The 11,312-nt window shown below is 40.5% G+C and overlaps 1 protein-coding gene across 1 annotated transcript in view; it reads right to left on the bottom strand.

Moving 5' to 3' along the window:
* LOC135484857 (kinesin-like protein KIF26A) overlaps nt 1–11,312 on the bottom strand; it is a 299,588-nt gene that overhangs the window by 5,554 nt on the left and 282,722 nt on the right. The window contains exons 14-20 of the mRNA XM_064766551.1: nt 6,744–6,899; nt 5,933–6,025; nt 5,608–5,755; nt 5,336–5,510; nt 1,364–5,102; nt 1,029–1,243; nt 761–890 (exon numbers count right to left, since the gene is read on the bottom strand). Of these exons, the coding sequence (XP_064622621.1) occupies nt 761–890; nt 1,029–1,243; nt 1,364–5,102; nt 5,336–5,510; nt 5,608–5,755; nt 5,933–6,025; nt 6,744–6,899 (4,656 nt within the window). The remainder of the gene's footprint in view (nt 1–760; nt 891–1,028; nt 1,244–1,363; nt 5,103–5,335; nt 5,511–5,607; nt 5,756–5,932; nt 6,026–6,743; nt 6,900–11,312) is intronic.

The following is an 11,312-nucleotide window of genomic DNA, read 5'->3' as shown; positions in this document are numbered from 1 at the left end:
GCTTTAAAATAGAAAAAAAAAACCAAGATGGCCGCCCACCAAATTATTCAAAAAAGTAAAGAAAATGTATTTACAAGTGAAAAAAGTAAAAATTAAAAAAAAAAAAAAATTGACCCGAAGTGGGATTTGAACCCACAACCTTCAGAGTCATACAAGAGCGGGAAATTCAAATCAAGCTTAAACTAGGTCAACACAGATTTTGGCTCAGTAACGCCAACTGGTAGTATCAATCAAAACTACTCTTAGTAGTTTCAAGACCTACATGCATGCGGTCCTTTTCAACTTTATTTCAAGCTTCAATCTGCTTGAATAAAGCGCCAAAAAATTGTTTTGTGATTTAGGCTTTTTGCCCCCTGGTGGCCAAACTGTTAATCCTGCCGGACCCACACTTGGTCTATTCAGGAGTCCTGAAGGGTCTAAATGGCTTATAGGGAAAATCTATCGCCTATCCGCCATAGTTTTGAAACGTGCCTGTTTAACGGACAGACAGACAGACAGACAGACAGACAGACGGACATTCATTCTACCATTTACTCATATGAATAGCTCAGCTTGTCAGCTGAGCTAAAAATGGCTCCCTCTCAACTGACGTCCCTAACCCAATGGTATTCACGGAATCCTCGCTTGAGATGGGAGATTGTACACTGGTGCATGGACTTAGTGCTGAATTAATATTGCAGTGGATGCTGCTTGAAATCACCTTGTCAACCTGGTCAACTCAAAATTGTACAATCTGAAGGTTTTTTAAAGGAATACTTACAGTCATAACTCCAACTATCCCTGTCAATCATGAGCCTTTCTTTTGCCCTGGCAAGTTCTATCTTCAACTCCTCCTGTTTGGCTAGGAGTAGACTGATCTTGTGGTGACGCACCTCCCGTATTTGCTCTTGCTGAAAACATTAAGAAATTCATTAGGATGAGAAAACACATTTCCATCATTTTAATGATTCTATTTTCTTGAAAAGTTTAATTCGATCATCATCCATTGACTTTTAACTTTACATCCAAAATTTATCGCAAGATCTTACCTCTATTTCCTCATTTCGTCGTCTTTGCATCCGTTCCACATCGGCCATGTCATAATGCTTCAACTCTAGCGGCTCATCAAATGCATACTCTGATTCAATCCAAGTTTGGTCCGGAGGGGGACTGAAGGCTTTTCGACACCCTAAAGGGCTCTGAAGACAACCAGGGGACGGACTGTCTGGTGTCCGGGCGGGGGCAGATCGACTTCGTCTCGTCGCTGAAAAAATGATATAATCAATTCAAATCATGCAGTAGCCATTTTGACTGGTTGTATGTACGAAAGATGAATAAAATATTTTGGATTTAAAGGGGTTCCAGTGATTATTTCAAAACTTACATGATGCTTTTTTCCGTAAAATTTTGGTTCCCTGAACTTTGCCTCCTGATGAACCCTCGCTGGTGGAGTCATTGTGCGATGACGATCCTGTGGCTTCGCTATCCCGTAACATACTTTCATAGCCGCTGCTTGTACCACCCTGCCGTATATCAATCCTTGCCAAATGCTTTGTGAAAAGTGGGCCGCTCACACTTATCGTACTGCTAATGTCACTTCCATGCCCACTGGACGAGTGCAATGAATTCCGGGGCTTCGTAACCGCAGAATACGGTGATAACAACTTAGTATCCTGCGCCATTAGAATTCCACTGTCATTCCCATCAGAATCGGCGAGTTTTAATTTGGTATGTCCTGTTAATTCACTGATTCGCTCATTACTAACTTTGCTAATTTTTGTCACGGCCATTGTAGTGCAAACCGGCAGTTTACTGTCCTTTCCCTTTGGGTCCTTTCGATCTTTCGAATCCTTGCCTTTATTTTTTAACTCCTTTGCCTCCTTTTTTTCCTTCTCTTTCAATTCTTTTCTCTCCCTTTCCTTCTCCTTTGCCTCTTTCTTTTCACGCTCTTTTTCCTTATCCTTTGTTTTATCGCGTCTAAACAAAGGACTTCCCCGAACAGAAACTTTACTTGACTTAGATTCCTTGGCTTTAGAATCCTTCTCCTTTCCCTTTTCCTTTGTATCTTTTGTTTTCTCTTTGGCATCTTTCGTCTTACTCTTGGAGTCTTTAGCTTTCACATCTTTAGATTTACTTTCTTTTGAGTCTTTTGACTTTTCCTTAGAATTTTTCTCTGATTTACCACTAGGTGACTTAGAAGATAGAGGCAGTTTAGAGCTTTTTGCAACTTTCGTCGGACTATTGCTGGAGTGACTGCTTCCCGGCGATTCAGCACTTTGCGACCGCTGTGGTAATTTACTTGATTTTTCTTTAGTGGAAGGACCAGGCGCAGGACTAGCAGACATTGAACGTCCAGACTTAATACCAAAAATAGGTAAGCCAGATTTGGGCATTTTCTTTGCCTTTTCTTCCTCCTGATGTTTTGGGGAAGAAAGTTTTGAAGAAGTCCGTGTTGGCAGTGGCGGTTTTGTTTTTGACTTACAACCACCAAGTGTAGGTAGTTTACTCTCATTAGATTCGCTTGCAAAGTCCTCAGATGATTGGCCAATGACTGACCGTTTTGGCGATGTAACTTTAGCAACGATATGCGTCGTTGACGTTGAAGGGAGGTAGCTCATTATTTTGGATGGAGATAGGATTTGTTTATCAAATTCTTTATCTGACGGCGACATTTCACCCTCACTGTATGGCACTTTATTTAAATGTGGATTAGATGCACCATCCGGTCTTCGGAGACTCGATGGAGGCACAATGGTTCTAACCACCACATCAGAAGAGTCTGATAACACAGGCGACAGCGGCTCGCAAACACTGTTCGATTGTTGTGAAATTAGTGAAAGATTCATTCTGTCCGTTGAAGGTTTTATTGGCGTACTTGTTTCAACAGGCCTCTGAATCTGTCCTGTAATGTCCAAGTCTAAATTATCACATGAACCCTTAATTTCTGACTCAAGATCCAGGTCAGCCTGGATTTCATACGCTGATTGTCTATTACCCCTGAGAAGATCAGAAATGGTTGCCCGTAAATTGTCACTACTCTGATTGTCTGGAACAATAGGCTTCGGCCTCTCAAGTGAATTCGGTCTTCGTGCATCCGTTCTAAGACCTACTTCGATTGGCTTTTGCCACATATTGTCATCGCCGTCATCTTCCAACACTTGTTTCTGTGTTTTAGACTTCCGCCGCGGTGAAACTTCCTGGCGCCTGTTGGTATGATAATCAGCACTTGTCCAGTCATCATGATGGTGTCGCGCCCGCGGTAATGAATGATGATGAGTTTTATCCTCGGCTTTTGCGTCTGCAGCAATTGACTGAACCCACTCTGCTACACGGTGGTTTGGACTTGCTTGAGGAGGCATAGCAGCCGCCTTTTTCAACTTTTTCTTAAGTTCATGTTTGAATTTAGATGACATACCAGGTGTATTTTTCGGTGATGTTGACCTTTCTCTATCACCAGATTTCCCATGATGCATTGGTGAACTTTCGCGGCTAGATTTTCGGGAATGCTTGATCATGTTTTCATAACCTAGCTTACTGTCGTATCGCTCGTCTATTTTTGCATGAACATTCGACTCAGCCGATGACATAATGCTGTGTTTCTCAACCCAATCACGCACAAATGGTTTCACATGCATATACGTCTCGGGATCCTCAAGGGCTTTGAGCTTCTCTGGGTCAGTTTCAGGTGTCTCAGAAACCCGAGATCTGACCGCGATAGATTCAGTCACATTAGCCTTATTACTATCTAAAGTCGCATTACTTATTGAATGTTCCTCTTCGGGCTCCTCGGACTCTTCAATGAATAACTCCTCGTTTTCGTCCTCCTCTCCATCCTCAGTTTTCTGATCAACATTATTGTTCATTTCGTTCAAATAATTCTCCCCGGCACCTAAATCTGAACCAAGTGGTGTCGTCTGTGTGGCCTCCACTTTCATTTCAACGATTTCCATATCGTCATCATCTTCCTCTTCTGCACAGGCCTCTGAAACAACCTCTTCCTTATCTGTATACCGTGGTAAGGTACTGTCACCGTCGGCCCCTCGCACATTTGGTGGTTCTGAACCCTCCTTTTCAAATTCCTCGGCCTCCCGTTTCTTTTCAATCTTCTGATGATACTGGTCGACTAGAGACACCTCCTTTGGCTTGTGGTGACCATGATGATGGGGGACATGGTGTGGAGAGTTATGTGGCGTATTATGTGGCACTGAACCCCGAGGCGGTGTGTGCTCACGTTGCTTTGTACTACTTTCTTCATCAGGAACCATATGTGTATGCATTCGATGAGAATGACCACGCTTCGCGTTGAGCATTGCTGGCGGGCCATCAATCCATCGCTCATTGCCCTCTGGATTTGGAGCTCCTTTCTTATTTTTTGACTTGAATTCTCTCGGCCCATCAACCCATAATTCATTTGACGGTTTAGCGCGTGAATCTGGCATTGGCCGTGACGCCTCTGGGTAGAATGGTGCACTCGGTCCATCTATCCATTGCTCCTGGGGTGGATTATTTGGATCAATCTCCATTCTCATTGGTCCTCGAGAGCGGCCACTCTTGGACTTCCCATCCTCCGATTTCATCTTCCCAGGCAGTGTCGGTTTGGCTTTGACGTTGATTTTCCGTGGAAGCTGAACGACAGCCTGCCCAGTTGGGGTTGTTGGTTGTGGAATACCGGTGCTCGATTTACTTGGGCTGCTGCTCGTGCTATGTGACGGTGACCTATCAGAGCGACTCGACAGACAGGCAGCAGAGGTGCCCATCTTGATACGACTCCTCTCTGATTTGTTACTCCGATCAGACATATTTCCCTCATCTTCAGATGAACGTGACCCACGACTTGAGCCTCGCCTCATAAACGCCCGTTGGCCCAATGGTACACACCCAGGCGGACCCTCATTATCAGTCAATTCTCGGTCACTGAGAGATTGTCCATTTCTACCAATATAGATGACTGTATCACATGATTGTTCACTGCTCGACGTATATTCTGGATCTGAGTGTGAAGACAAGGCATTTGTGTATGCAATTCCTTCCCGTAAGACTCCCATTCTAGGCCGGATCGGTCTGCGATATCGGTGACTTTCATCACATGATGAACTGTCCTCTGAACTGGCACTCGAAAACTGCTGCAAGGAGAAGAGGGACCAAATTTATATACATGTACGACACTGCCACACTTTTTTTCAACACTCTGGTTTCAGTTTCATAGTGTCATGCAGTTTTATAGGGAGAGTTTAGGATGTCTGCCGCTTTGAAGCCAGTACCATTTATGCAAACCTTTTACGTTTTTGAAGCAAGAAGGTTTTCAACAAATCCGTATGAAGTCCTCGAAACTGACTTGGAAATAACCACTACTTACGCCTGGAGTCTTTCCAAGTCGTCTCCGTCTCATGCGATGAATCCTTGCGGCCAACTGTACGACTTGCAGCGTCTCATTGTAGTGATGGAACAGTGGTGACACCTGTGCTATCATGCTTGTATGGCAGCCGGTATTTCCAAGAGATTCTCGAAGTAGTTGACTCACTTTGCTATCCCTGGAAGCAAACGGTAAAAAGAAATTTAATATTTTGAAAAGATTCTTTTATAAAAAATTAAACGAATTGCCTGGGGGTAACATAAAGCCATATTTACCTGTGTGGGATGTGCCTCTGTCCATTCAGTAAGGCTAATATTACGTTCCCAAGGGCATGCAACGTTAGTGCAGGTGTGCTCCCATCCTTCGCTTTCCCACTACTTCCCAAATCGACGAGGTGGAGACGACTCCTCCCTCCAGAAACGGCTGAAATGTGAAACGGTTTTATTGGATGATTTCGGAAACACTATACATGTACATGTGGGACTTGTCATAATAGTATTGCAGACTATAAGATTCAGGTCAGAAGGTACTGATTTCAGTTTTTTGCTTCACATGACTAGGACTTGGGATGCAAACAGCAAGGATTAAAATAACACCTACCTCCAGCTGAACCTTGCGAATCTTTTTCAACCCGATATTGATACACGTGTAATGTAAAGAGCAGATGTGATGTCCTTTTGTCTTCTTCCAATTCTGAAACCAGATGTATTGTGGTTAAAAGCTGGAAAGAGTTTTTAAACTGAGTACAGAACACTGGTGCTTCCATTTGGAGATGAAAGTGAGATTTGCCCAGTTACAACCTTGGACGGTCGAAGCCCCGATCAAGAATGGGGCATCTGGCAGACCACAACAGAATTTTCAAGCGGTTGGGAAAAAAGCACATGAAAGAACTATTGATAAGAAGGCGACTTTAGATCAGATAACAATATTTATGACAATGCAAACATGTCATAAGTAGTTGTACCAACCATAAACCATTATACTGTATATACATGTAGGCTTTTTCTTAAAACAATGGCCCTCAGGCATGTTTATGTAAATGGACACAATGTAACCACTGATAGACAAATCAATAAGCAAACGTGGAATAATTATATTCATAAACAAAAAAAGATCACCAATTACTTTGAGGCTGGCAATTGTGAAGATCAACTAACGTATAATACTGGTCAGAAGTCATATGCCTCAAGTTATTGTAAGCAATGCCAAATTCAACACAGAGGAGGAGTGATCACGGAGTTGTGATAAAGATTATGACAATGACTATATTGCTGGGCTTCAATTGTGAGGCTTATCACCTGATATACATGTACACTCCCATGAAAAAAGTCGATTTTTCTGGAAAATTCATGGTAGTTGATATAAACTAAACCAATTCTAATCTAAGTTTGTAGCTACATTAATTTCTTACCTGGGGTGGCCCTAGCTGCCAGGGCCGCATCGAGGTAGTACGCAGCCTTGTCTGCCGTTGGTGCTCGGAGTTCACTCTGATTTTCCAACTGTGTCCCTGAAATCGGATCCTCACGGAGATAGACCCCTGGAGCAGTACCACTCCCAGCTTCCATACCTACAAAACACAGTTAGAAACCATATAGATATACGAAGAATTAGTAGTATGCTTGAGCGACGTTTGATAAAGCTGGTTCCATGACAGGTTTAAAGAGAGAGCAGTACATTTGGCATAAAATTGTATGGAAACTAATAACAACTTGAGCTGAAATAGGATCTAGAACATGATGAAATATGAACAGTTTTGACAATTTTTTAGCACAGAAGACCAATCAAGCAACTAAATATTGGCAAGGTCGACAATCTCCAAATTCCTAAACGTTACAATTATATAAGTTATACAACTGAAATGCACATGCTTACACTTCGCCCATTTATAGTTTCAACTAAACATATTTTTAATCGTCAAAATCACATGACTTTGTATTTAGGAAAAACCATAACAATTTACACTAAAGTTACAAATGGGTTTATTTTTATTCACCTGCGCAAATTGCAATTTGAAACCTTAAAATGCTTCATGGAAATATTAGAAATGCACAACAAAACCCTGGAGATGGTTTGTGGTGAAGTAAACATAATAATTTCCGATGATGATATGTTATCTGCTTTGTATGCGCTTGTCGCATGTACACCCTTGTCGGAAAGTTTATGGACACCAGTTTTTGCACATTTTCTCGAAAACGGCTAATCCTATTGAACCCAAATATTCACCAATGGTGGAGAATCTTCCTGGCTATCGAATGACGTGATAGTTGATATCAGGACCAATTGCATAACAAAGTTATTACATAATTTTGAGAGGCATCTATTTTTCACTTTTTGGTTGATTTTTTTTAAATCGAAGTATAAATCTTGCATCATACAGATAACAATGCTAAGACTTTCTGTGAAGAAAGTATTTGAAAATATCATTTACTTTTCATGATATATCAAAATATCAAAATTTTGAGATTTTTCTGATTTTTCGATATATCCTAGTAGTACCCATGTCCCCTGAATGAATGGTGATTTTTTTCTGATTTTCAACTAAAGGAACATCTTGAAATTATAATATGAAAATTTTCATACTACCAAGTATCCACCTTTTCTCAGCAATATTAGTTGCTAGCTGTGCTAAATTGGTGCCAATCATTATTTGGGTATGACTTCTCAATGATACAGTTGCAAAAAACCCAAAAATATCAAATTATCAAAATATCAAAATTTTGATATTTCGATATATCTCAAAACCGAAATGAGATTTATCCAAATTTTTTTCACAGAAAGTCTTAGCTATGTGCAATATATACTGTAGGTTAATTTGGTTTTGAAAAATTGATTAACAAAAAAGTAAAAAAAAGATCCCTCTCAAAATTATGTAATAACTTTGTTATGCAATTGGTCCTGATATCAACTATCACGTCATTCGATAGCCAAGAAGATTCTCCACCATTGGTGAAAATTTGGGTTCAATAGGATTAGCCGTTTTTGAGAAAATGTGCAAAAACTGGTGTCCATAAACTTTTGAACATGATTGTACATGTAGATGGGAGAAAATTGGGAAAAGTAAAGAATATGGGATTTCCTTTGGGTCAAATATAGAGGTAAAATAACCAATAACCCATCATTTAATATTCAAATTATAACAAATAGAAGATTCTATGTTCTGGTTCACTGAGTGCAAGAGGCACACCCAAGTTCACTAAAATAATCAGCCATGTTTTGGATGTTTTTTTCAACAATATTGAAGTATTAACCAAAACAATGCCTTCTCATGAAAAATTTAAATTGCCCTCTTTTGATTCCTTTGAAGTGAAAATAAGTGATAAATTTTTTTAGGAATTTTAGGTCAAATCGACATTTACATGTATCTTCATTTAATGAAATATCACCACCAAAAGGAACATTTTATATGCCGCCGGAGAAAACATTGCTATGACTAACACCTCGTAAATTTCGGGTGTCAAAACAGCGGTTAATTAACAGATATACGCAAATCATGAGAACTATTGAAGACTTCAATCGCAATAGCGGTACAAGGGATGAGATCAGAAGGGTACCATCAATTTTATGTAACGTTATTGAGGCGAATTTAACAATGGGCAATGATTGCCAATGTGTGAGTCAGTGGGTGTAGGACCAAAAGACAAATTAACCGCATCGTGTTATCTTCGTGATTTACGGTGGGAAATGTAATCAGTCTAGACAACGCGATCAAAGGCGGAGGTAACAAAATGGTGAAGCAGTAGAAAATCTGAAGGATCGCACATTAGGGAAGATGAGTAAAACAGAGAGATAAGCCACGAGACACATTTCTGATAAAACATAGGGTTAGATTTTTTAAATTTCTTTGGTCAAGCTCTGACTTTGCCCTAGATAACTTAGGTGACCCTCAAATTCTTGGGAATACAATCCAAACTTTCGGTTTGATATCAATCGAAATTCTGGAAGAGGTACTGACTAGTATGGTCATGGTATCTAACAAAAGTGGATAGGTGGAGTATCTTGCCAAAGGGAATGAAGAAGATCTAAACCTCAATCTATTCAGTTCATTATCTAGTTCATGAATCAATACAATGTGAAAGGTGTCAAACAGCACTTGCGAGGCATTATTTGATGTCTCAAATTATTTCTGACTTTGATTATGTCTTTACGGGAAATTTCGAGAACCCAATGTAGACAGGCAGTATCCAGATGTAACATGTCACTTTCGGGCCCATGGGGTCGTAATAAAATAGTTAATTATCAAGAGAAAGGATAATTTGATTTCAGTCTGCAGACCACTGCACTGCGATGTACAAGTCAAATGCAGTTGACATATCATCAGATTTGGCTGACAAGTCTGAGCAGTCTAACGTTCACTTCCGGCTAATAACTGAGCGAGGAGACAGAACTTCTTACGATGGTTTCCACTTGCATTCACATTTACGTCGGGGAGGCAAGATGGATAGGTTGGGTGCCCCGGCCGAGCGATTAATTAGACAACGCGTTACAATGCCTTAATCAAATAAACAAATACAAACCGCACGTTTGATTGGACAAAGCGCCCGGCTGTGATTTCTCCAGGGAATTCATGATACGAGGAGTGCACAACTCCCAGCATTCCAAGCAGGGCCCGATGAATCACATGCTACCCTAAGTTGAAACAACCGCATCAATCATCGTAAGATTGGATTGGTGATACCTGCGCGATTTTCGCTCAAGATTGCTCAAGATACACAACATTTTAAACGTGCCTGTCCTGTCTTGGAATTCACGAGTATACACAAAGTAATTTCGTTAGAGCTGGTCTCGAGGAAACATATTCACCTTTTAGCTATCAATCATGTATGGAGATACAATCGGTCATAGCTGTGATGGGTTGGTATGAAGATTGGCTACAGAATTATGTGAAGTCTGTACAAGAATTTAGATCAGAGTGATAGGCCTTGTATCACCATCGATTGAAACATGCCCAATTTAGAAAGAGCATACTTCATCAAGATTGAAGGCCATCACATTTCAATGAGGAGTAGGAGTTAGTTCTGCATGCAACAAAAATCTTTCATTTGCAGTGGTCATTACAGTAGTTGTGGTGACAGAATGGCTGATTTGCAGCGTGCTCTAGAGAAATCTATAATACCAAAGATCAGTTGGGACAGTGTTAAGAGACCTGTCACTGGAAGGAGACATGCCCTGGACTAAAAGTGACTCTGACTGTCCCCCTTATCTTCCAGCATTGCATCATTAACAGTATCGCTCCCTCAACTTGTACAAGATTGGAATTCCTAACCGCCAATGTTCAAGTCATTAATATTTCACTGTCAAAGTGAAAATAGATCATGGAAATTAAGCGGTGGAAGCTGAAAGAGCTGTGCGTGCAATTTATTTAGATAACTCTAAGATAAGACAGTAACTTCGTCAGTGGCAGCTGGACTACTGAGTAAGGATAAATGAAGTCGAAACAAAATGGCTGCTTTTGAAAAAACTGCTGACCCAAAATCACATTTTTTAACAGGAATTCAAATAGGTTCCTTGGTGTTTTCTATGCCATACGAAATGTGTGAGATTTATTCATTTTAAATATTAGTACCTGGCAAATTATCGCACAAAAATAACACTGAAGTATTGTCTTGAAATATCAGCAAAAGCTGCCGAGCGCCAATTTTCAATAATGTTTTATGAGTAGGCTATATCAGAACCACCGATGCCAGAATGTGATATAGACATCTATATTTTATGAGAAAGTTTGATGGTGGGATTTAGCGCTATTGCCACATTATACGGAGGCTTCAATGTTATCGCAATGGATTAGCTATCTCCAGAAAGTGCCTTCATGGCTGTCCTGTCAGACATGCTAATGTCGTGATAAGACATTTTGTTTATGACCCAAGACAAGGACAGCATTCTTCATGTATTGGATAACTTCTTGACCGTTCAGAAATTATGCATCTAAAATTGGCGGTGGCCAAAGTTAACAACAACAAAAATCCTGTGACTGTATCAGCAT

This window comes from Lineus longissimus, chromosome 3, assembly GCF_910592395.1.
Source record: "Lineus longissimus chromosome 3, tnLinLong1.2, whole genome shotgun sequence".
Classification (NCBI taxonomy): domain Eukaryota; kingdom Metazoa; phylum Nemertea; class Pilidiophora; order Heteronemertea; family Lineidae; genus Lineus; species Lineus longissimus.
The sequence above is the reverse complement of the archived record's forward strand: the minus strand, read 5'-3'. Positions and strand labels throughout refer to the sequence as shown.